Consider the following 26,535-nt stretch of genomic DNA (forward strand, 5'->3'; position numbering starts at 1 on the left):
GCTGCCGCTAGGCGACATCATACGCAAATACGGTGTTAGCTTTCATTGTTATGCTGATGACACCCAACTCTACATGCCCCTAAAGCTGACCAACACGCCGGATCAGGGCCGGCCCGTGGCATAGGCCGTATAGGCAAATGCTAAGGGCGCCGTCCATCAGGGTGCGCCACGCCAGTGCCACAAATGTTGGAGAAAAAAAGAAAAAGAAAAAAAAGTTGGTACTATTATTTCTAAATATAAAAAATAATCCCACGTTAATTAAAATGCAAAGTAAAGCCTATTTAATAGGAATATTATTTGTTACAACACATCTCTGTGCTGCTGACCCGTCCCCGCTCGGGATGGTTTCCTGCTGGCCCCACTATGGACTGGACTCTTACTATTATGTTGGATCCACTATGGACTGGACTCTCACAATATTATGTCAGACCCACTCCACATCCATTGCATTCGGTCTCCCCTAGAGGGGGGGGGGTATCCATATATGCGGTCCTCTCCAAGGTTTCTCATAGTCATTCACATCGACGTCCTACTGGGGTGAGTTTTTCCTTGCCCTTATGTGGGCTCTGTACCGAGGATGTCGTTGTGGCTTGTGCAGCCCTTTCAGACACTTGTGATTTAGGGCTTTATAAATAAACATTGATTGATTGATTGATAGGCTCCAGCACCCCCCACCCCCGAGACCCCGAACAGGACAAGCAGTAAAATAATTATTATTGAAGAATGTTTCAGTTTAAGTGTTTATTTCCGAGGCAAAGAAAAAGGATTTTGCCGCCAAAAATGTACGTTGGAAATTCTATTTTTTTAAACGTTTTATTTTTTAACCAAACAATGTACATACTATCATATATTCTTAATGCACACAAAAAAAACAAGACACTTTCAAAATATCTCAACGATTTCAAACACCTAAACGTTTGAGCAAATACTGTCTTTCACAAAATATGTCCCAATTAAAACTACAAGTCCCGTCACCACCAGCCAGCATCAATGGCGCGTGAAAATGACGTCATCACGCTTTCCTATAAATACAGCCCTGCTCCTGCGTCACATCCTCTTTCCGCTGCTCTTCTCGCTTCGAGGTTAGTCAACCTTTTCTTTCCTCATCACAATCCAAAAGAATCCTTTAATCTTGTAAACCATCCGCCTCTAACAACATTATTGTGTCTTTCATTTCAACAGACTCTTCTCCACACGATGAGAGCTAAGGTAAAAACGTTGTTTATTCGTGTTGTTTCGCTCTCATCCAGGACATGACTAAAACAAGCTGCAATAACTCTAATTTAACATTGAAAATGTTCACACTATTTGATGCTCCGCCATCCGTATTTCTACTGAAACATTGAACGTGTTCACACAACTAATAACTTGTTGGGCTTATTCTTTTTGAATTCTTACATTGAACATGCTAATGCTAATGTCGGGCCTGTTGTAACGTAGCCGCTAATGCTAGTTGTGTCGTACTCTGATAAGATGTTAGTCTTTAAAAATGTCTAACATGCCGAATTATTTGCATTGAAACTGCCACTTTCCACACTTTAACCGCATGTGAATTTGCAAAACACGTGTTTTATTGCACACTAATGGTGTCGTCTTTTGCAGTGGAGGAAGAAGCGCATGCGCAGGTGAGCACGATGTTTCATCAATTTAGTGTAGCTTTATTTTTTTTAATAAACCAGTTTTACATTGTTACATTTCAATGATATAAGTCATTTTCCTTAACTCATGAACATTTTCAAATTTATGGTCAACCTCCTGAGACCCATTGACTTGTAACATGTCAGAATAGTTTTCAATTAGTGTTTACTTATATAGCCCTAAATCACGAGTGTCTCAAAGGGCTTGCCATGCCAAGACATCCTCGGCTCAGATCCCACATTTTTATTGCAACTGTTTGAGAACGGGTTCACAAACTAGGAGTTTTTCTTGGTGAAACTTAAAACAGGATAGGTAATAGTAATATTCAACCCATTTTAAAAAGGTGAACATCATTGGTAGGGATGTCCCGATCCAGGTTTTTGCACTTCCGATCCGATACCGACGTTGTTTTTGCACTTCTGATACTGGCCTATCCGAGCATGTATTTAAGTTTAAAGGTTTTTTTAGCCTACTTGTCAGATTCATGTTGGAAAGGGTTTTAGTACTCTTGAGCTGAATTAGGTGAATTTGAATAATACACTATCATGAATCAATTTAAGTGGACCCAGACTTAAACAAGTTGAAAAACTTATTCGGGTGTTACTATTTAGTGGTCAATTGTATGGAATATGTACTTCACTGTGCAACCTACTAATAGAAGTCTCAATCAATCAAAAATACAATGGTTTGTAACAAGAAACTGACCTGTTTAAGGATAAATGCAAAATAGATACAATTATACATGACAAACAGAAATGGCATCATTGAACAGTAAAAAAAGAAAACATAAAGTGCAAATGCTGTTAACATTTAAAAAAAAGCAAAACAACCTGAGTGGGATAAAATGTCTATAACTCAGCATCAATACTTGCTCTTGATCAAGTGTAAACTTAAAAAAAAAACTATCTACACACTCCAATTGTTTGCCCCCCTGACTGCAGTCCAAGGATAATGGAAAGGGTTTTAGTACTCTCGAGCTGAATTAGGTGAATCTGAATAATACACTGTATCATGAATCAATTTAAGTGGACCCCGACTTAAACAAGTTGAAAAACTTATTCGGGTGTTACCATTTAGTGGTCAATTGTATGGAATATGTACTTCACTGTGCAACCCTTTTTCTTTTAGTCAGTTTTCTTTAGAAATCTTTCATATTCTTTATGGTGGTATTTTGCTAAATGCTTGATCAGTTTTGCGGTTTAAAATGTTACAACTTTACTACCACGCTTGACTTTATTGTGGCATGTTTTGCACTCCACCTCTTTTTCGTTTGTGTAGGGTAAAATAATTCCACACTGACGTTTTTACCGGTAACTTCCGCTCGCCTTTCGGAACCGGCATCTGCTTCCGGTTAGGACACAGATCTGTGGATGTGTTGAAGGTGTGCTGGAAAATGCGAAAAAGAAATTAGGGGTCAGCAGAAAAGTGGAATGTATTTAAATCGGTGCGTTGGAAAACACGGACCGCAATTTTTTTTTAAACTGGGTCTGGTTGGCATTTTCCCATGCCTTGCCGGTACGCATTTTTTGGTAAATAGCGGATCGGGACAACCCTAATGATTGGTCCTACCTGACTTGTAACGTGAGTCTTGAATAATAATAAAAATTCAGTGTAAATCTAATATTTGGATGGCTCACACATAAATATCTTATACTTTAAAACAGGGGTGTCATACTCTTTCTTTTTATTGGCAGTTTTCAGAGTTCTGGTATTTGTCCTGTATGTAACCTATACGTACTACAAATTTAATGCAATACTGTATATACGGGGTTTTATGGGCTCAGAACAGAAGACTAGGGTTTCGACTTGGAGAGAAGGCAGAGCTTAAACTGTAGTTTGGTTGACACCGTGTATTAGACAATTTGTGGGACAGCAGATATATACATACAATAAGTTGAATGGCCATTCAACATGAAATAAATCGGGAAAACAGTGACTATATACATACATACCTAATTTAATTAATGTTTCTGGATCTGTATAAATCTCAGTTCAGACTTAAGAGTTCTTAAAGGGAAAAAAAGGATGCCAGTACAGTCCATGTACTGCCGGTTAAAGATGGTAAAAAATGTAAAGGGTCGGCTCGAGAGCCTCCTACCCGCCCAAACAGAACAGGTGGTGGGCTTAATGAGAAAAAAAAACTCCGGCGCTGGTAGTCTGCTCTATAAAGTTACAAATTAGGCATTTTAGTTTATACTTAGTTATAGCACAATATTCCAGGTAAAAACGAGGATAAAAACCTACCTCGAGCATACAATCTGTCTGTCAGCTGGCCGCTACCGGTTTATAAGCCCAGCCAATTGGACCGCGGCGGTCACGTGAGCAGGAAGCACGCACAGCGCTCAAAGAGTAACTAGCAAGCAAGAGCATACCAGTCAAATTCAAAAATGTATGAATTTGGCACCTGCATTACATGTATCTCCTGCCCGAGGGCAGTAGTTCAAAAAGTTTGAAATTATAGTAACTTTCCAAACATGGTTTATTGTCAGTTTAATACAACTAGTCTACCTTGTGATATTATCCTAGGTAGGATGAGGTATTTCAAAGCACTGCCTGTTGACCACATGGTGCTACTTCCTTTTATCAGGCTGAAGCGTAAAAGGAGAAAGATGAGGCAGAGGTCAAAGTAAGCCCTCGTCCCGCTGGCCATGGCCCCGCCCTGTTGGACTTGATTGACGGCTGTGACTGGAGCGGTTCTTGACCACCTCCTGCGGCTTCCCAATGGCCGCAGGCTTCATCTGCCCCCGTTCCTGACCTGGGACTCTTAACATCAGAGCTGCGGCTGTTTGGTTCATGGACCATAAATCATGTCAACTGTCATGTGGTGTTGAACAATAAATGAACACTGTTCCAAAACTTTAAAGTGAAGTCTGCTTTTTGGTCAAATCACTCACTATGCTTGATATTGTAGGATTGCCTTTGTCAGTGTATTCCTTTAATCTGGAGCTAGAAGTTTAAAGAGGACACCATGCATACATTTAAAATCATAAGTATTTATTCCCTATTGGATACACTTTGAACTCTACCTGTCCCTAATATCATACAACATGCAACTTACACAGGTCTTAGCTGGACACCCTCTCACAATGTATGAATATGCAAATAGGTGTCTTCCTCTTTCCATTCCTGGTCTCCGACCCTCAATCTGGCCTTCTAGTCGTGGTGTTGAAGCCATGTGACTAGTGAAGATTAGAAATAAGTAGTGATGGGTCCGGCAACACCGATGCATTGGCGCATGTGTCGAGCTCATAGAGCAAAACCCTGTCGGTGCGCGTACCGCTTTAAGAAAGTCACGTGACCGATATGCGAACTGTGTCGCACTGACGCCTCCTCTGTGCCCTGTGAGCGGGTCTTTAATACAGCTGGAGAAAGCTACTCAGTGGCCTAGTGGTTAGAGTGTCCGCCCCGAGATCGGTAGGTTGTGAGTTCAAACCCCGGCCGAGTCATACCAAAGACTATAAAAATGGGACCCATTGCCTCCCTGCTTGGCACTCAGCATCAAGGGTTGGAATTGGGGGTTAAATCACCAAAATGATTCCCCGGTCGGGCCACCGCTGCTGCCCACTGCTCCCCTCACCTCCCAGGGGGTGATCAAGGGTGATGGGTCAAATGCAGAGAATAATCTCGCCACACCTAGTGTGTGTGTGACAATCATTGGTACTTTAACTAACTTTAACTAAGAAATCGTCTAAAATGTCATATGTAGGAAAAAAAAAGAATAAAAATGTTTTAAAAAATTCCCAGTCCACAAGCATCTAAAAAATATATTTGTATTTAAATGAAGATATGAAATGATCCTAAATGAAATACAATGGCTTGGTTTATATTATTGTATATACTAGGCCAGGGGTGGGGAACCTATGGCTCTAGAGCCAGATGTGGCTCTTTTGATGACTGCATCTGGCTCTCAGATAAATCTTAGCTGACATTGCTTAACACGATAAGTAATGAATAATTCCGCTGGTAATCGGTGTTAAAAATAACATTCAAAATATAAAACATTCTCATGCATCTTAATCCATCAATCCGTTTTCTTCCGCACCTGTTCATTAATGGTAAGTATTTTATTTATTATTGGTTAACTTCAGAATAATATTATTAAAAAGAATTAGAGACTTATTATACTCTAAAATGTTGGTCTTACTTAAAAATGCACACATTTAGTTGTATTCAGTGTTAAAAAATATTATATATTGGCTCTCGGAAATACATTTTAAAATATTTGGCTTTCATGGCTCTCTCAGCCAAAAAAGGTTCCCGACCTCTGTACTAGGTCATAAAATCAGTGTCAGTTGAGTCGGTCCTTAGGCTGCCTGTAGGGATTTTTAATGTCCAGCAGATGTCAGTATTTAGTGACACGGTATCAATACAGTTTTGCAATGTGTCGATACGCTTCATGACGCCTCATCAACCCATCACTAGAAATAAGAATTTATGGTTGGAGTGAACTTTCCTAGTCACTTCATTATTTTTAATAATACCCCACACCGTCTAACTTGTTACAACTTGGGCCAGCAAAATTCAAGGCACTTACCCTGATAAAATGTATTTAAATTGTGGCACTTTTTATGTAATTAACTCCAACAGCAGTCATTTTAACAGGTACATTTGCCTTTTTTGTTGCAATTCATAGTCTCAATAACCCTTACTGACTTTGGCAGACCTGGTAACTTTGTTTTACAAAACTTGATTCTTGAAACAAACCCTGTATCAGTGCTAAGATCAAGGCCAGTTGTTGGCAAATGTAAGAGACAAAAGGATGTACTGCAAATTTTTTTTTTTACCCTTAAACTTTATAGCTAGTATTTGAACATTTACAATAACGTTAACGCTGAAGTACGTCAACTGAGCACTAATGTCCTACTGTGGCGTCTCGACAGGGGGCGCACGGGAGCTCGCTGATGTGCGCCTGCGCATGTGGCACCGTAAAAGAAGAGTTAGTATTGTTTCATTTCATTTTTATTTATCTCCTTCATTGATGCGCATCTTTGATCGATAAACAATTATACCACAATTATTCAATTATACATTTACACACCAATGCCTGAGAAGGAGCAGGATGAAGAAAAATCTTACATTTTCCTGCCCCCGTTCAACATAATGCGTAGTTTTACTTAATGATATCATATAAACCAACAATTACATCCAAATATAACAAAAACACACAAGTGCAAAACTTCATGAAGTACAAACCGAACAAAAAAAGTAATATACACCTCACGGGATGATACAAAACAAATACAAAACCAGGCAAAAAATAAGTAAAATAATAAATATAAAGCAAAATGTAAACACTTATGGCTGTCCATATGATCTTATTGTTCTGTCTTTATATATATTTTTCAATTGGAATGTATTTTTACAATCTTTTATCTCATTGTAAAGAGAATTCCATAGTTTAACCTCCACCACTGATATACACATTTGTTTTAAAGTTGAATAATGATGTTGGAAACGACCTTTTCTTCTACGCTCTTCTTTCTCAGAAGTGATGATAAACATTTTTTGTAAATTTGCTGGTAATGTTTTACTTTTAGCCTTAATCATGACACATAATGTCTGTAACTTTACTAGCTCCTGTAATTTCAATAAACCAGAATTAATAAATAATATGTTAGTGTGTTCTAAGTAATCTACTTTATGAATGATCCTTATAGCTCTTTTCTGTAGTTGATACAATGCCTTTATGTTACTCTTATGTGTTCAGTAGCTGATATATGGCAATATAAGTGCACAATACAATATACGCCCTGTAATCTAATACATATTTGACCTTATTTAATATAAAAATACTCTTAGACAGCTTTTTCCGCACATGTGCAATATGAGATTTCCACGTCCATCCATGCAGTATCACTCCTAGAAATTTAAGTTCAGAAACCCTTTCAATATCAATTCCATCTATTGACAGTTTGATCGTGTCCTCCCATTGTAAATATTAGAAGGGATTTATGACTCTTAACAGAGCCGTTGCAAGGCCTGGCTTGTTATATTTATTTTTTGAGTAACTGTTTTTCATCAAGGAATCTAATTTGGCTTTTGTTTTCATAAACATTCCACAAGATAGAGCCATTTTTGCATTCTTTGGCAGTGACGTCACTGTCCACTTTACCTGTTACCCTTGCGGAAGTGCATCTTAAATTCTGGTTTCTTTGATTTTTAGTTTTTTTTAGTTGCTTAAAACCAGAGGTGGGTAGTAACACGCTACATTTACTCCGTTACATCTACTTGAGTAACTTTTGGGATACATTGTACTTCTAAGAGTAGTTTTAAAGCAACATAATTTTACTTTTATTTGAGTATATTTATTGAGAAGAAACGCTACTTTTACTCCGCTACTTTTACTCCGCTACTTTTACTCCGCTACTTTTACTCCGCTACTTTTATCGACATTCAGCTCGCTACTCGCTACTGATTTGTATCCATCTGTTAATGCACGCTTTGTTTTGTTTTGGTCTGTCAGACAGACCTTCAATGTGCCTGCGTTTTTACCAAATACAGTCACTGGTGACGTTTCACTCCTTTCCACCAATCAGATGCAGTCACTTGTGACGTTTCACTCCGTTCCACCAATCAGATGCAGTCACTGGTGACGTCAGACCAGGGGTCGGCAACCCGCAGCTCTAGAGCCGCATGCGGCTCTTTAGCGCCGCCCTAGTGGCTCTCTGGAACTCTTTCAGAAATGTATGAAAAATGGAAAAAGATGAGGGGGAAAAAATATATTTTTTGTTTTAATATGGTTTCTGTAGGAGGACAAATATGACACAAGCCTCCCTAATTGTTAAAAAGCACACTGTTTATATTAAACATGCTTCACTGATTCGAGTATTTGGCGAGCGCCGTTTTGTCCTACTAATTTTGGCGGTCCTTGAACTCACCCTAGTTTGTTTACATGTATAACTTTCTCCGACTTTCTAGGACGTGTTTTATGCCACTTCTTTTTCTGTCTCATTTTGTCCACCAAACTTTTAACGTTGTGCATGAATGCACAAAGGTGAGTTTTGTTGATGTTATTGACTTGTGTGGAGTGCTAATCAGACATATTTGGTCACTGCATGACTGCAAGCTAATCGATGCTAACATGCTATTTAGGCTAGCTATATGTACATATTGCATCATAATGCCTCGTTTGTAGCTATATTTGAGCTCATTTAGTTTCCTTTAAGTCCTCTTAATTCAATTTATATCTCATTGCACACTATCTGTATGTAATATGGTTTTTAATTTTTTTGCGGCTCCAGACAGATTTGTTTTTGTATTTTTGGTTGGCTCTTTCAACATTTTGGGTTGGCGTGGGTAATTTCTACAAAGAACGGGACAAACGAATACATTTAAATCGGTTCACTCGAAGAGCAGTTTAGAAAAGTCAACTCGTTCGCGAACGTCGCATCTCTAGCAAATACAAGGTATTTTCTATGGCTACAGGGGGCGCCCCTGAGCAGGCTAGTGTGCGCCTGCGCGCGTAAGAGCGTCGAAGAAGAGTTGGCATTGTAAACACAAGGCTATGGCTGACGACAGGGGAGGAGAAGACGACGTCAACGACAACGACAACGACAACATGGGCAACCAACTACAGCTCCTACCAGGTAACCAACACCATTTTACCGACGGCGCGGCGTCACCACGGACCACCTCCCGGGAGTAAAGTATATCCAGCTGACCTTTCCTTGTCTCGTTCCCACGCAGCAACAGGCCACATTCAGTCCGCCGAGCTACTTTTATGTCGGTCTTTCTTTTCACCTCGGCCTCTTTTTTTCTTTTATTGCTAGGCAACGAAGAGGAGGAGGAAGACGACATGGAGACGGAGGACCGAGACAGTGAGGATGCAACAAAACCCGACATCATCACCTTCGACCCCAGTCTACCAACATCACACAGTGTAAGCTTTCTCTTTCAATTCACACGAAACTCGTGTTAACCTGCTTGAATACAGAGGCAGAAATGAGCCCAAACCACAAATGCAACGGGGAACAATTGTGCAAACACATAAAACTGGCAATATGTGTTTTTAAGAAAGCGAACAAAATAGTGCTAAAAGAAATTAGCTTCAAAAACAATTGCATGAGAGAAATGCTGCACGCTGCAAAAAGTCAGTGTTCAAAAACAAGAAAAAACAAAACAAAAATGAGGGGTATTTTATTTGAACTAAGCAAAATTATCTACCAATAGAACAAGAAAATTCGGCTTGTCAAGACTTTCCAAAACAGGGGTCACCAACGCGGTGCCCGCGGGCACCAGGTCGCCCGTAAGGACCAGATGAGTAGCCTGCTGGCCTGTTCTAAAAATAGCTCAAATAGCAGCACTTACCAGTGAGCTGCCTCTAGTTTTTAACCCTTGTGTGGTGTTCGGGTCTGTGGGAACCGTTTTCATTTTTTATTCAAAGAAAAATGATACAATTAATTACTTTTTCAAACTGAGACTCACTGACTTTGGCTCATTTTCTGTGAAGAACATATATCAGAATACATATTTAATGACCACACACCATACACCCCCCCTACACATTTCTATTACATATAAGATGTCCAGGTCCACTGGACCCGGGGCTAATAGAAGTGTGGAAATTGATGTTCTGTGTACCACACACACACACACACACACACACACACACACACACACACACACACAGCAGGCCTAGAAAGGAGGAGGACAGAGGGTCAAATGTGCGAGAAAATGAGAGCAGACAGTGTTGACAAACAATGTTGCAACCTTGTGTGGGAACCACAGGTGCAGAAACACAAAAGAAGAATCCCTGTGGGATGCAGAAACTGGCAGAGAAATGTTCCGTGCAACGTTCATATTGTTGTTACTCAGCCAGCGTTTGTGGGTCTGATGGACCCGTTGCATTTTGTGGCTTTTAATGCCTAACAATCAAACACTTTTATGTTAAAATACTGAACAGATGTTTATTGGGATAAGGTGTGTGTGTGTGTGTGTGTGTGTGTGTGTGTGTGTGTGTGTGTGTGTGTGTGTGTGTGTGTGTGTGTGTGTGTGTGTGTGTGTGTGTGTGTGTGTGTGTGTGTGTGTGTGTGTGTGTGTGTGTGTGTGTGTGGTACACAGAACATCAATTTCCACACTTCTATTAGCCCCGGACATCTTAAATGTAATAGAAATGTGTAGGAGGGGTGTATGGTGTGTGGTCATTAAATATGTATTCTGATATATGTTCTTCACAGAAAATGAGCCAAAGTCAGTGAGTCTCAGTTTGAAAAATTAATTAATTGTATCATTTTTCTTTTAATAAAAAATGAAAACGGGTCCCACAGACCCGAACACCACACAAGGGTTAAATGTTATTTATTTACTTTAGGGATGTCCGATAATGGCTTTTTGCCGATATCCGATATTCCGATATTGTCCAACTCTTTAATTACCGATATCGATATCAACCGATATATGCAGTCGTGGAATTAACACATTATTATGCCTAATTTGGACAACCAGGTATGGTGAAGATAAGGTACTTTTTTTTTTTAATTTATAAAATAAGAAAAATAAATTAAATTTTTTTTCTTGAATATAAAAAAGAAAGTAAAACAATATAAAAACAGTTACATAGAATCTAGTAATTAATGAAAATGAGTAAAATTAACTGTTAAAGGTTAGTACTATTAGTGGACCAGCAGCACGCACAATCATGTGTGCTTACGGACTGTATCCCTTGCAGACTGTATTGATATATATTGATATATAATGTAGGAACCAGAATATTAATAACAGAAAGAACACATTATTATGCCTAATTTGGACAACCAGGTATGGTGAAGATAAGGTACTTTTTAAAAATTTTTTATAAAATAAGATAAATAAATTAAAAACATTTTCTTGAATAAAAAAGAAAGTAAAACAATATAAAAACAGTTACATAGAAACTAGTAATTAATGAAAATGAGTAAAATTAACTGTTAAAGGTTAGTACTATTAGTGGACCAGCAGCACGCACAATCATGTGTGCTTACGGACTGTATCCCTTGCAGACTGTATTGATATATATTGATATATAATGTAGGAACCAGAATATTAATAACAGAAAGAACACATTATTATGCCTAATTTGGACAACCGGGTATGGTGAAGATAAGGTACTTTTTTTTAAAAAATTATAAAATAAGATAAATAAATTAAAAACATTTTCTTGAATAAAAAAGAAAGTAAAACAATATAAAAACAGTTACATAGAAACTAGTAATGAATGAAAATGAGTAAAATGAAGTGTTAAAGGTTAGTACTATTAGTGGACCAGCAGCACGCACAATCATGTGTGCTTACGGACTGTATCCCTTGCAGACTGTATTGATATATAATGTAGGAACCAGAATATTAATAACAGAAAGAACACATTATTATGCCTAATTTGGACAACCAGGTATGGTGAAGATAAGGTACTTTTTAAACATTTTTTATAAAATAAGATAAATAAATTAAAAACATTTTCTTGAATAAAAAAGAAAGTAAAACAATATAAAAACAGTTACATAGAAACTAGTAATGAATAAAAATGAGTCAAATGATCTGTTAAAGGTTAGTACTATTAGTGGACCAGCAGCACGCACAATCATGTGTGCTTACGGAATGTATCCCTTGCAGACTGTATTGATATATATTGATATATAATGTAGGAACCACAATATTAATAACAGAAAGAAACAACCCTTTTGTGTGAATGAGTGTAAATGGGGGAGGGAGGTTTTTTGGGTTGGTGCACTAATTGTAAGTGTATCTTGTGTTTTTTATGTTGATTCAATAAAGAAAAACAAAAACAAAACGATACCGATTATTTCCGATATTACATTTTATACGCATTTATCGGCCGATATTATCGGACATCTCTAATTTACTAGCAAGCTGGTCTCGCTTTGCTCGACATTTTTAATTCTAAGCGAGACAAAACTCAAATAGAATTTGAAAATCCAAGAAAATATTTTAAAGACTTGGTCTTCACTAACTGACAAAGAAACAGAGAACAGATTTGGTGTCCAGTTCAAAGTGTGACATGGTTTATTTAAAAATTTGAGAGTTGACTTTTGTATTTTACGCGAGTTATTATTTGTACAAACATGGTGCAAAGTAATTCATGATTTGTTAAAAAATGTTAGTGGCGAGCTAGTTAAAATGAGATATTGTGATTTCACAAGACTGTCTTAGAAGTGATCATTTGAAAATGTTCAATTTGGAAAATGTGCACTTAGAGAAAATATAAAAATAAAGTGTTGCATATTGATATTTATTGTGGTGAAGAAGGAGCTGAGCCGAAAGGCAAAGCTCTCAATTTACTGGTCGATCTATGTTCCCATCCTCACCTATGGTCATGAGCTTTGGGTTATGACCGAAAGGACAAGATCACGGGTACAAGCGGACGAAATGAGTTTCCTCCGCCGGGTGGCGGGGCTCTCCCTTAGAGATAGGGTGAGAAGCTCTGCCATCCGGGGGGAGCTCAAAGTAAAGCCACTGCTCCTCCACATCGAGAGGAGCCAGATGAAGTGGTTCGGGCATCTGGTCAGGATGCCACCCGAACGCCTCCCTAGGGAGGTGTTTAGGGCACGTGGAAGACCCAGGACACGTTGGGAAGACTATGTCTCCCGACTGGCCTGGGAACGCCTCGGGGTCCCACAGGAAGAGCTGGACAAAGTGGCTGGGGAGAGGGAAGTCTGGGCTTCCCTGCTTATGCTGCTGCCCCCGCGACCCGACCTCGGATAAGCGGAAGAAGATGGATGGATGGATGGATGTTGATATTTATCTGTTTCTATATATATTTATTGTGAGAAATCATTAAGATGATCAGTGTTTCCACAAAGATAAATATCATTAATTATTAATAATAACATAGAGTTAAAGGTAAATTGAGCAAATTGGCTATTTCTTGCAATTTATTGAAGTGTGTATCAAACTGGTGGCCCTTCACATTAATCAGTACCCAAGAAGTAGCTCTTGGTTTCAAAAAGGTTGGTGATCCCTGTTCCAAAACAAGTAAAATTAGCTAACCTCAATGAACCCAAAAATACCTTAAAATTAGAGATGTCCGATAATATCGGCCTGCCGATAAATGCTTTAAAATGTGATATCGGAAATTATCGGTATCGTTTTTTTATTATCGGTATCGTTTTTTTATTTATTTTTTTATTTTATTAAATCAACATAAAAAACACAAGATACACTTACAATTAGTGCACCAACCCCAAACACCCCCCCCCCCCCCCCCCCCCCCCCCCATTTACACTCATTCACACAAAAGGGTTGTTTCTTTCTGTTATTAATATTGTGGTTCCTACATTATATATCAATATATATCAATACAGTCTGCAAGGGATACAGTCCGTAAGCACACATGATTGTGCGTGCTGCTGGTCCACTAATAGTACTAACCTTCAACACTTAATTTTACTCATTTTCATTCATTACTAGTTTCTATGTAACTGTTTTTATATTGTTTTACTTTCTTTTTTTATTCAAGAAAATGTTTTTAATTTATTTATCTTATTTTATTTTATTTATTTATTTTTTAAAAGGACCTTATCTTCACCATACCTGGTTGTCCAAATTAGGCATAATAATGTGTTAATTCCACGACTGTATGTATCGGTTGATATCGGTATCGGTAATTAAAGAGTTGGACAATATCGGATATCGGCAAAAAGCCATTATCGGACATCCCTACTTAAAATAAGTATATTCTCACTAAATAAGAAGTGCACTTTTATTGGTAGAAAAAAAAGAGACCTTTTTGCTCAATATGTTGAAAAATATTCTTAAATGAAGTAAATGCTAGTACCATTATCTTGACATGATATGCAACATGATTTTTTTCATGCTTGAGGTAAGAAATTATTACTTTAAAAAAAAGTAGTTTTATACTTGCGAGTGTTGATGACACAGCTTTGCAACAGTTGATATTCTAGTCTCAAGCATGTTTTACTCAATATAGGTCATCAAATCTCAGCAACAAGCTGTAATATCTTACTGAGATCATTTCGGACCAAAACCCTTAAAACAAGTAAAACTAACATACAATCTGCTTAGTGAGAAGAATTATCTTATCAGACAGAAAATAAGCAAATATCACCCTTATTTGACATATTTAATCTTACTTAGATTTCACTTTTTGCAGTGCATGTTCAGGGAAGTTTGCAAAATGGTTCTGTTTTTAACAATATGTGACAGATGCTATCGTTAGTTTTCTATCTATCTATCTATCTATCTATCTATCTATCTATCTATCTACCCGCGTTCAGTCAGAGGTAGATTAAACATTTATTCAAAACAGGACACCGGTGAACATTACAGCATTGGTCTTGTGGTAAATTATACCCTGTACCATTTTCTTATATGATTGATTGATTGAAACTTTTATTAGTAGATTGCACAGTACAGTACCGGTACATATTCTGTACAATTGACCACTAAATGGTAACACCCCAATAAGTTTTTCAACTTGTCAGGGTCCACGTAAATCAATTCATGGTACAAATATATACTATCATTATAATGCAGTCATCACACAAGTTAATCATCAGAGTATACACATTGAATTATTTACATTATTTACATTATTTACAATCCGGGGTGTGGGATGTGGAGGGGGGCGTTAGGTTTGGTTGATATCAGCAATTCGGTCATCAACAATTACATCATCAGAGAAATGGGCATTGAAACAGTGTAGGACTGACTTGGTAGGATATGTACAGCAAGTAGTGGACATAGAGAGATGAGAAAGCATAAGAACAAGTATATACATTTGATTATTTACAATCCGGGGATGTGGAAGGGAGGGTGTTAGTTTAGGGTTGCAGTTGCCTGGATGTGTTCTTTTAGTGCTGTTTTGAAGGAGGATAGAGATTCCCTTTCTTTTACACCTGTTGGGAGTGCATTCCATATTGATGTGGCATAGAAGGAGAATGAGTTAAGACCTTTGTTAGATCGGAATCTGGGTTTAACGTGGTTAGTGGAGCTCCCCCTGGTGTTGTGGTTATGGAAGTACCGGTAGTTTGACATGTACTTTGGTATCAGGGAGGTGTAGCGGATTTTATAGACTAGGCTCAGTGCAAGTTGTTTTACTCTGTCCTCCACCCTGAGCCAGCCCACTTTGGAGAAGTGGGTAGGAGTGAGGTGGGATCTGGGGTGGAGGTCTAGAAGTAATCTGACTAGCTTGTTCTGGGATGTTTGGAGTCTAGATTTTAGGGTTTTGGAGGTGCTAGGGTACCAGGAGGTGCATGCGTAATGGAAAAAGGGTTGAACGAGAGTTCCCGCTAGAATCTTCATGGTGCTTTTGTTGACCAGAGAGAAGATTCTGTAGAGAAATCTCGTTCGTTGGTTGACCTTTTTGATTACCTTGGTTGCCATTTCATCACAGGAAAGATTAGCCTCTAGAATGGAACCTAGGTAGGTGACCTCCTCTTTCCTGGTGATAACAATGTCACCCACTTTTATAGTGAAGTCACTGACTTTCTTAAGGTTGATGTGGGACCCAGACAGGATGGATTCCGTTTTACCCAAGTGTATGTGTTTTTAAGAAAGCTAACAAAACGGTGCTAAAAGAAATTAGCCTCAAAAACAGGAACAGAAATGCTGCATGTTCAGGGAAGTTTGCAAAATGGTTCTGTTTTTTACAACAGGACACCGGTGAACATTACAGCATTGGTCTCGTGGTAAATTATACCCTGTACCATTTTCTTATATGATCGTGACCTAGTATGTATTTGTATTTGGTCACAGAATCTTTTAGGGGATTGTTCTATTAGGGAGATATGCCCTTAGATAGCTTCGGGTGCAGATCAATCAATCAATCAACGTTTATTTATATAGCCCTAAATCACGAGTGTTTCAAAGGGCTGCACAAGCCACAACGACATCGGCTCAGATCCCACATCAGGGCAAGGAAAAACTCAACCCAATGGGATGACAATGAAAAACCTTGGAGAGGACCACAGATGTGTGGACCTCCCCAGGCGACCGGTGCAATGGACATTAGTGGATCTAACATAATAGTGTGAGAGTCCAGTCCATAGTGGATCTAACATAATAGTGTGAGAGTCCAGTCCATAGTGGATCTAACATAATAGTGTGAGAGTCCAGTCCATAGTGGATCTAACATAATAGTGTGAGAGTCTAGTCCATAGTGGATCTAACATAATAGTGCGAGAGTCCAGTCCATAGTGGATCTAACATAATAGTGTGAGAGTCTAGTCCATAGTGGATCTAACATAATAGTGTGAGAGTCCAGTTCATAGTGGATCTAACATAATGGTGTGAGTCCAGTCCATAGAGGATCTAACATAATAGTGTGAGAGTCCTGTCCATAGTGGATCTAACATAATAGTGAGAGTCCAGCCCATTACCTACTCAGTGGCCTAGTGGTTAGAGTGTCCGCCCTGAGATCGGTAGGTTGTGAGTTCAAATCCTGGCCGAGTCATACCAAAGACTATAAAAAAAAATGGGACCCATTACCTCCCTGCTTGGCACTCAGCATCAAGGGTTGGAATTGGGGGTTAAATCACCAAAAATGATTCCCGGGCGCGGCCACCGCTGCTGCCCACTGCTCCCCTCACCTCCCAGGGGGTGATCAAGGGTGATGGGTCAAATGCAGAGAATAATCTCGCCACACCTAGTGTGTGTGTGTGACAATCATTGGTACTTTAACTTTTTTAACTTTTTTATAGTGGATCTAACATAATAGTGTGAGAGTCCAGTCCATAGTGGATCTAACATAATAGTGTGAGAGTCCAGCCCATAGTGGATCTAACATAATAGTGTGAGAGTCCAGTTCATAGTGGATCTAACATAATAGTGTGAGAGTCCAGTCCATAGAGGATCTAACATAATAGTGTGTGAGTCCAGTCCATAGTGGATCTAACATAATAGTGTGAGAGTCCTGTCCATAGTGGATCTAACATAATAGTGAGAGTCCAGCCTAACATAATAGTGTGAGTCCAGTCCATAGTGGATCTAACATAATATTGTGAGAGTCCAGTCCATAGTGGATCTAACATAATATTGTGAGAGTCTAGTCCATAGTGGATCTAACATAATAGTGTGAGAGTTCAGTCCATAGTGGATCTAACTTACGGTAATAGTGTGAGAGTCCAGTCCATAGTGGATCTAGCATAATATTGTGAGAGTCCAGTCCATAGTGGATCTAGCATAATATTGTGAGAGTCCAGTCCATAGTGGATGTAACATAATAGTGAGAGAGTCCAGTCCATAGTGGATCTAACATAATAGTGTGAGAGTCCAGTCCATAGTGGATCTAACATAATAGTGTGAGAGTCCAGTCCATAGTGGATCTAACATAATAGTGTGAGAGTCTAGTCCATAGTGGATCTAACATAATAGTGCGAGAGTCCAGTCCATAGTGGATCTAACATAATAGTGTGAGAGTCTAGTCCATAGTGGATCTAACATAATAGTGTGAGAGTCCAGTTCATAGTGGATCTAACATAATGGTGTGAGTCCAGTCCATAGAGGATCTAACATAATAGTGTGAGAGTCCTGTCCATAGTGGATCTAACATAATAGTGAGAGTCCAGCCCATTACTACTCAGTGGCCTAGTGGTTAGAGTGTCCGCCCTGAGATCGGTAGGTTGTGAGTTCAAATCCCGGCCGAGTCATACCAAAGACTATAAAACAAAATGGGACCCATTACCTCCCTGCTTGGCACTCAGCATCAAGGGTTGGAATTGGGGGTTAAATCACCAAAAATGATTCCCGGGCGCGGCCACCGCTGCTGCCCACTGCTCCCCTCACCTCCCAGGGGGTGATCAAGGGTGATGGGTCAAATGCAGAGAATAATCTCGCCACACCTAGTGTGTGTGTGTGACAATCATTGGTACTTTAACTTTTTTAACTTTTTTATAGTGGATCTAACATAATAGTGTGAGAGTCCAGTCCATAGTGGATCTAACATAATAGTGTGAGAGTCCAGCCCATAGTGGATCTAACATAATAGTGTGAGAGTCCAGTTCATAGTGGATCTAACATAATAGTGTGAGAGTCCAGTCCATAGAGGATCTAACATAATAGTGTGTGAGTCCAGTCCATAGTGGATCTAACATAATAGTGTGAGAGTCCTGTCCATAGTGGATCTAACATAATAGTGAGAGTCCAGCCTAACATAATAGTGTGAGTCCAGTCCATAGTGGATCTAACATAATATTGTGAGAGTCCAGTCCATAGTGGATCTAACATAATATTGTGAGAGTCTAGTCCATAGAGGATCTAACATAATAGTGTGAGAGTCCAGCCCATAGTGGATCTAACATAATAGTGTGAGAGTCCAGTTCATAGTGGATCTAACATAATAGTGTGAGAGTCCAGTTCATAGTGGATCTAACATAATAGTGTGAGAGTCCAGTCCATAGAGGATCTAACATAATAGTGTGAGAGTCCAGCCCATAGTGGATCTAACATAATAGTGAGAGTCCAGCCTAACATAATAGTGTGAGTCCAGTCCATAGTGGATCTAACATAATATTGTGAGAGTCCAGTTCATAGTGGATCTAACATAATAGTGTGAGAGTCCAGTCCATAGAGGATCTAACATAATAGTGTGAGAGTCCAGCCCATAGTGGATCTAACATAATAGTGTGAGAGTCCAGTTCATAGTGGATCTAACATAATAGTGTGAGAGTCCAGTCCATAGAGGATCTAACATAATAGTGTGTGAGTCCAGTCCATAGTGGATCTAACATAATAGTGTGAGAGTCCTGTCCATAGTGGATCTAACATAATAGTGAGAGTCCAGCCTAACATAATAGTGTGAGTCCAGTCCATAGTGGATCTAACATAATATTGTGAGAGTCCAGTCCATAGTGGATCTAACATAATATTGTGAGAGTCTAGTCCATAGTGGATCTAACATAATAGTGTGAGAGTCCAGTCCTTAGTGGATCTAACATAATAGTGTGAGAGTCCAGTCCATAGTGGATCTAACATAATAGTGTGAGTCCAGTCCATAGTGGATCTAACATAATATTGTGAGAGTCCAGTCCATAGTGGATCTAACATAATAGTGTGAGAGTCTAGTCCATAGTGGATCTAACATAATAGTGTGACAGTTCAGTCCATAGTGGATCTAACTTACGGTAATAGTGTGAGAGTCCAGTCCATAGTGGATGTAACATAATAGTGAGAGAGTCCAGTCCATAGTGGATCTAACATAATAGTGTGAGAGTCCAGTCCATAGTGGATCTAACATAATAGTGTGAGAGTCCAGTCCATAGAGGATCTAACATAATAGTGTGTGAGTCCAGTCCATAGTGGATCTAACATAATAGTGTGAGAGTCCTGTCCATAGTGGATCTAACATAATAGCGAGAGTCCAACCCATAGTGGGTCTAACATAATAGTGTGAGAGTCCAGTCCATAGTGGATCTAACATAATAGTGTGAGAGTCCAGTCCATAGAGGATCTAACATAATAGTGTGTGAGTCCAGTCCATAGTGGATCTAACATAATAGCGTGAGAGTCCTGTCCATAGTGGATCTAACATAATAGTGAGAGTCCAGCCCATAGTGGGTCTAACATAATAGTGTGAGTCCAGTCCATAGTGGATCTAACATAATATTGTGAGAGTTCAGTCCATAGTGGATCTAACATAATGGTGTGAGTCCAGTCCATAGAGGATCTAACATAATAGTGTAAGAGTCCTGTCCATAGTGGATCTAACATAATAGTGTGAGAGTCTAGTCCATAGTGGATCTAACATAATAGTGTGAGAGTACAGTCCATAGTGGATCTAACATAATAGTGTGAGAGTCCATTCCATAGTGGATCTAACATAATAGTGTGAGAGTCCAGTCCATAGTGGATCTAACATAATAGTGTGAGTCCAGTCCATAGTGGATCTAACATAATAGTGTGAGTCCAGTCCATAACATAATAGTGTGAGAGTCTAGTCCATAGTGGATCCAACATAATAGTGTGAGAGTTCAGTCCATAGTGGATCTAACTTACGGTAATAGTGTGAGAGTCCAGTCCATAGTGGATCTAGCATAATATTGTGAGAGTCCAGTCCATAGTGGATGTAACATAATAGTGAGAGAGTCCAGTCCATAGTGGATCTAACATAATAGTGTGAGAGTCCAGTCCATAGTGGATCTAACATAATAGTGTGAGAGTCCAGCCCATAGTGGATCTAACATAATATTGTGAGAGTCTAGTCCATAGTGGATCTAACATAATAGTGTGAGAGTCCAGTCCATAGTGGATCTAACTTACGGGAATAGGGTGAGAGTCCAGTCCATAGTGGATCTAGCATAATATTGTGAGAGTCCTGTCCATAGTGGATCTAACATAATAGTGTGAGAGTCCAGTCCATAGTGGATCTAACATAATAGTGTGAGAGTCTAGTCCATAGTGGATCTAACATAATAGTGTGAAAGTCCAGTCCATAGTGGATCTAACATAATATTGTGAGAGTCCAGTCCATAGTGGATCTAACATAATAGTGTGAGAGTCTAGTCCATAGTGGATCTAACATAATAGTGTGAGAGTCCAGTCCATAGTGGATCTAACATAATATTGTGAGAGTCCAGTCCATAGTGGATCTAACATAATAGTGTGAGAGTCCAGTCCATAGTGGATCTAACATAATAGTGTGAGAGTCCTGTCCATAGTGGATCTAACATAATAGTGTGAGAGATCAGTCCATAGTGGATCTAACTTACGGTAATAGTGTGAGAGTCCAGTCCATAGTGGATCTAGCATAATATTGTGAGAGTCCTGTCCATAGTGGATCTAACATAATAGTGTGAGAGTCCAGTCCATAGAGGATGTAACATAATAGTGAGAGAGTCCAGTCCATAGTGGATCTAACATAATAGTGTGAGAGTCCAGTCCATAGTGGATTTAACTTACGGTAATAGTGTGAGAGTCCAGTCCATAGTGGATCTAGCATAATATTGTGAGAGTCCTGTCCATAGTGGATCTAACATAATAGTGAGAGTCCAGCCCATAGTGGATCTAACATAATAGTGTGAGTACAGTCCATAGTGGATCTAACATAATATTGTGAGAGTCCAGTCCATAGTGGATCTAACATAATAGTGTGAGAGTCCAGTCCATAGTGGATCTAACATAATAGTGTGAGAGTCCAGTCCATAGTGGATCTAACATAATAGTGTGAGAGTCCTGTCCATAGTGGTTCTAACATAATAGTGAGAGTCCAGCCCATAGTGGATCTAACATAATAGTGTGAGAGTCCAGTCCATAGTGGATTTAACTTACGGTAATAGTGTGAGAGTCCAGTCCATAGTGGATCTAACATAATAGTGTGAGTCCAGCCCATGGTGGATCTAACATAATAGTGTGAGAGTCCAGTCCATAGTGGATTTAACTTACGGTAATAGTGTGAGAGTCCAGTCCATAGTGGATCTAACATAATAGTGTGACTCCAGCCCATGGTGGATCTAACATAATAGTGTGAGAGTCTAGTCCATAGTGGATCTAACATAATAGTGAGAGTCCAGTCCATAGTGGGGCCAGCAGGAGACAGGTCAGCAGCGCAGAGATGTCCCCAACCAATGCACATACAAGTGGTCCACCCCGGGTCCCGACCCTGGACAGCCAGCGCTTCATCCGTGGCCACCGAACCTGTGCCTCCCCCTCCACAAGGGAGAGGGGGGCAGAGCAGAAAAGAAACGGCAGATCAACTGGTCTATAAGGGGTCTATTTAAAGGCTAGAGTATACAAATGAGTTTTAAGATGGGACTTAAATGCTTCTACTGAGGTAGCATCTCTAACTGTTACCGGGAGGGCATTCCAGAGTACTGGAGCCCCAATAGAAAACGCTCTATAGTCCGCAGACTTTTTTTGAGCCCTGGGAATCACTAATAAGCCGGAGTTCTTTGAACGCAGATTTCTTGCCGGTACATATGGTACAATACAATCAGCAAGATAGGATGGAGCTAGACCGTGTAGTATTTTATACGTAAGTAGTAAAACCTTAAAGTCACGTCTTAAGTGCACAGGAAGCCAGTGCAGGTGAGCCAGTATAGGCGTAATATGATCAAACTTTCTTGTTCTTGTCAAAAGTCATTCTCTGATACCCAAAGAGTTTGCGCTGGACTAACAGCCTGACAATACGGGTTGGAGTCCTGGGCAGGGGCAGGTTATCCATGTTTGTTATGGGCCTTTGGATCACATGTGGAGTTTGAGTCTTTGCCCCTGTCAACAAAACACATCTGATCCGTGTGTGTAGTACCTGGGTTCAGACATGGAGGAGTTCCACGGGCGCACGGTCCACGACGATGACAGTTGCCAGACCATCCCCGTGTTGCCGCACACGGCTGTGATGCTGGTGCCAGGACAGACTCTTCCCCTGCAGCTCTTCAGGCCGCAGGAAGTCAGCATGATGAGGAGTGTGATACAGAAGGACCGGACGTTCGCTGTACTCGCACACAGGTACCATGCCGATAACATTGCGTCGGAGCTAGAGCTGAAACGATTCCTCGAGTAATTCGATTACAAAATACATCCGAGGAAATTTCGCTGCCTCGAGGTGTCGGTCATTTTTATTTTTTTGACGGCATTTTGCCTCGTTTAATAAACGGTAGTCAAAGCTCACGTTTCGCACGGACTGTTTACACCGCAGAAAGTCAGTGTTCAAAAAGAAGAAGAAAAAAATACAAAAATGAGGGGTATTTTATTTGAACTAAGCAAAATTATCTGCCAATAGAACAAGAAAATTTGGCTTGTCAAGACTTTCCAAAACAAGTAAAATGATCTATCCTCAATGAACCCAAAAATACCTTAAAATAAGTATATTCTCACTAATAACAACTAGAGATGTCCGATAATATCGGCCGATAAATGCTTTAAAATGTAATATCGGAAATTATCGGTATCGGTTTAAATAAGTAAAATGTATGACTTTTTAAAAGGCCGCTGTGTACACGGACGTAGGGAGAAGTACAGAGCGCCAATAAACCTTAAAGGCGCTGCCTTTGCATGCCGGCCCAGTCACATAATATCTACGGCTTTTCACACACACAAGTGAATGCAAGGCATACTTAGTCAACAGCCATACAGGTCACAGTGAGGGTGGCCGTATAAACAACTTTAACACTGCTACAAATATGCGCCACACTGTGAACCCACACCAAACAAGAATGACAAACACATTTCGGGAGAACATCCGCACCGTAACACAACATAAACACAACGGAACAAATACCCAGAACCCCTTGCAGAACTAACTCTTCCGGGACGCTACAATATACACCCCCCTCTACCCCCCCACCTCAACCCCACCCACCTCAACATCCTCATGCTCTCTCAGGGAGAGCATGTCCCAAATTCCAAGCTGCTATTTTGAGGCATGTTAAAAAAAAAAAATGCACTTTGTGACTTCAATAATAAATATGGCAGTGTCATGTTGGCATTTTTTTTTTCCATAACTTGAGTTGATTTATTTTGGAAAACCTTGTTACATTGTTGAATGCATCCAGCGGGGCATCACAACAAAATTAGGCATAATAATGTGTTAATTCCATGACTGTATATATCGGTATCGGTTGATATCGGAATCGGTAATTAAGAGTTGGACAATATCGGATATCGGCAAAAAAGCCATTATCGGACATCTCTAATAGGGCTGGGCGATATGACTAAAAAATGTATCACGATATAAGTGTTTCATATCAGTCGATATCGATAATTATTGATTAAAAAAAACAAAAAACTATTCTAAATAAAGACCAGGAGAAAAAAGGCTGAATTTAAATACTTTTATTTTAAATATAAGTAGGTAGCATGTCCTTTGCTAATTGATCCACCACTGCATCCGTTATTTCTTTATAACGTTTTGAATTTTTGTCGTATGGCACTGCTGCCGAGTACCTCTCGATGGTGGTCTGTTGTTGCCGCTTCGGTGCTGTTCCACTTGCACCGGCTGATGTAGATGGTTGTGGCTGTTTGATACAGCGAGTGAGAGCGGCTCAGGTGGTAAAATAAGTTTGTCGTGTTCCCAGACTTGGTCGGGACGACGACCCTGCAAAGTTTGCAGACAGTATTACTCTGATTCGTATCGGAGTTAAAAAATCCAAAATACTGCCAAACTGGTGACGTGACGTTTCCTTTTTTATTTACAATTTCCTCTCGTGCTGCCGCACTCATATTCCCGTTTTGTTTCACTCCTTGTCGTCAGCTCGCCGTTGTTGCTTTTTTTTTTTTTTTTTCTTCCTGTTAGCATTTCCCAGAATGCCTTGCGGTTCAGGCTCGGCCGTGATAGGTTGAGAGGCCAAAGGCCTTCCTCTGCCTACACCCCCAGAATGCCGTGCGGTTCCGACTCGGCATTTCTTCCTATTTTTTTCTAACAGAACTCAGTGAAATTATCGAACGTTCTATCGACCCCATTTTCTATTGATATTGATCACATGTCTATCGCGATATATATTGTTATTGTTTTATCGCCCAGCCCTAATCTCTAATAACAACTGTACTACTATATGAGTACCGGTACTTATTTTCTCTTGTTTCATTGAAAACAAAACAGCAAAGTCCATTTGGCTGTCATCTGTTTTAATTATGAGACACAATTGTGTCAAAGTCATGAATTTTTTTTCATGCTTGAAATAAGAAATTGTTGCTTTAAAAAAGTAGTTTTATACTTGTGAGTGTTGATGACACAGCTTTGCAACAGTTGATATTCTAGTTTCAAGCATGTTTTACTCAATATAGGTCATCAAATCTCAGCAACAAGCTGTAATATCTTACTGAGATCATTTAGGACCAAAACCCTTAAAACAAGTAAAACACTAACATTAAATCTGCTTAGTGAGAATAATTATCTTATCAGACAGAAAATAAGCAAATATCACCCTTATTTGAGATATTTCATCTTACTTAGATTTTTGCAGTGTAGGTGTTGCACAGCGTGTTTACGCCACAGACCACACGCCCCCTGCACTGCACAACACCGCTCTTTTAAATACGCTTGAGTTTAGAAAACTTTTTCGCCGACATAACTCGCAATGGCAGACGCCGCAGAAAGCAGTGGACAAGAGCCATAGCAAAACGAGGCAATTAAGAAGCGACAAAAGTTGTCTATGGTGTGGGAACACTTCTCGCTAAAATGGAAGGAAAACGCAGTAGTATGCAAACATTGCAAAGTGAAGCTCGCATACCACAATAGCACAAGTTCGATGCTCTAGCACATGGGTGTCAAACTCTGGCCAGATTTGGGCCGCCGTGTAATTTCACTTGGCCCTTGAGGCGATATCAAATTAACACTGGAGCTGGCCCGCCGATTCACCGCTAATTCTCATACTTCCCAATTCTCATACTTGCCAACCCTCCCAGGAGACTCCCAATTTCAGTGCCCCTCCCAATAATAGTCACGTCCGCTTTTCACCCAGTCCAACGAGTGCTGGCCCAGGCATATACGGTAATATGTGCGGCTTCTGCACACGCACACACGATACAGGTTACACTGAGGGTGCCCGTATAACAACTTTTACACTGTTAGAAATATACGCCACACTGTGAATCCACACCAAACAAGAATGACAAACATATTTTGGGAGAACATCCGCACAGTAACACAACATAAACACAACAGAACAAATACCCAGAACCCTTTGCAGCACTAACTCTTCCGGGACGCTGCAAGGTGTGTGTGTGTGTGTGTGTGGTGGGGGTTAGTGCTGTGTTACGGTGCGGATGTTCTCCCAAAATGTGTTTGTCATTCTTGTTTGGTGTGGATTCACACAGTGTGGTGTATATTTCTAACAGTGTAAAAGTTGTTTATACGGGCACCCTCCGTGTAACCTGTATCGCTATTGATTAAGTATGCATTGCATTCACATGTTTGTGCATACAGACGCCACACATATTTTGTGATCAGGCCGGCACGTTGTTAGAATGGATGAAAAGCAGACGTGACGACAGCTTGTAGTCGACGTTAAA

The 26,535-nt window shown here is 39.8% G+C and overlaps 1 protein-coding gene and 1 long non-coding RNA gene across 2 annotated transcripts in view; both read left to right on the forward strand.

Annotated features, from left to right (window-relative positions):
• Positions 1-1,028: 1,028 nt before the first annotated feature.
• Positions 1,029-4,501, forward strand: LOC133587774 (uncharacterized). Its single transcript, XR_009814199.1, has 4 exons — positions 1,029-1,082; positions 1,183-1,209; positions 1,603-1,625; positions 4,226-4,501. It is a non-coding gene; the product is annotated as an uncharacterized lncRNA (long non-coding RNA).
• Positions 4,502-9,071: 4,570 nt separating this feature from the next.
• The window catches only part of crbn (cereblon), a 49,111-nt gene continuing 31,647 nt past the window's right edge, over positions 9,072-26,535 (forward strand). Inside the window, exons 1-3 of the mRNA XM_061940363.2 lie at positions 9,072-9,224; positions 9,408-9,517; positions 22,829-23,031. Coding sequence (XP_061796347.2) covers positions 9,143-9,224; positions 9,408-9,517; positions 22,829-23,031 — 395 coding nt within the window. The 5' untranslated portion in view covers positions 9,072-9,142. The remainder of the gene's footprint in view (positions 9,225-9,407; positions 9,518-22,828; positions 23,032-26,535) is intronic.

Source organism: Nerophis lumbriciformis, linkage group LG03 (assembly GCF_033978685.3).
Source record: "Nerophis lumbriciformis linkage group LG03, RoL_Nlum_v2.1, whole genome shotgun sequence".
In the NCBI taxonomy this organism is placed as follows: Eukaryota; Metazoa; Chordata; class Actinopteri; order Syngnathiformes; family Syngnathidae; genus Nerophis; species Nerophis lumbriciformis.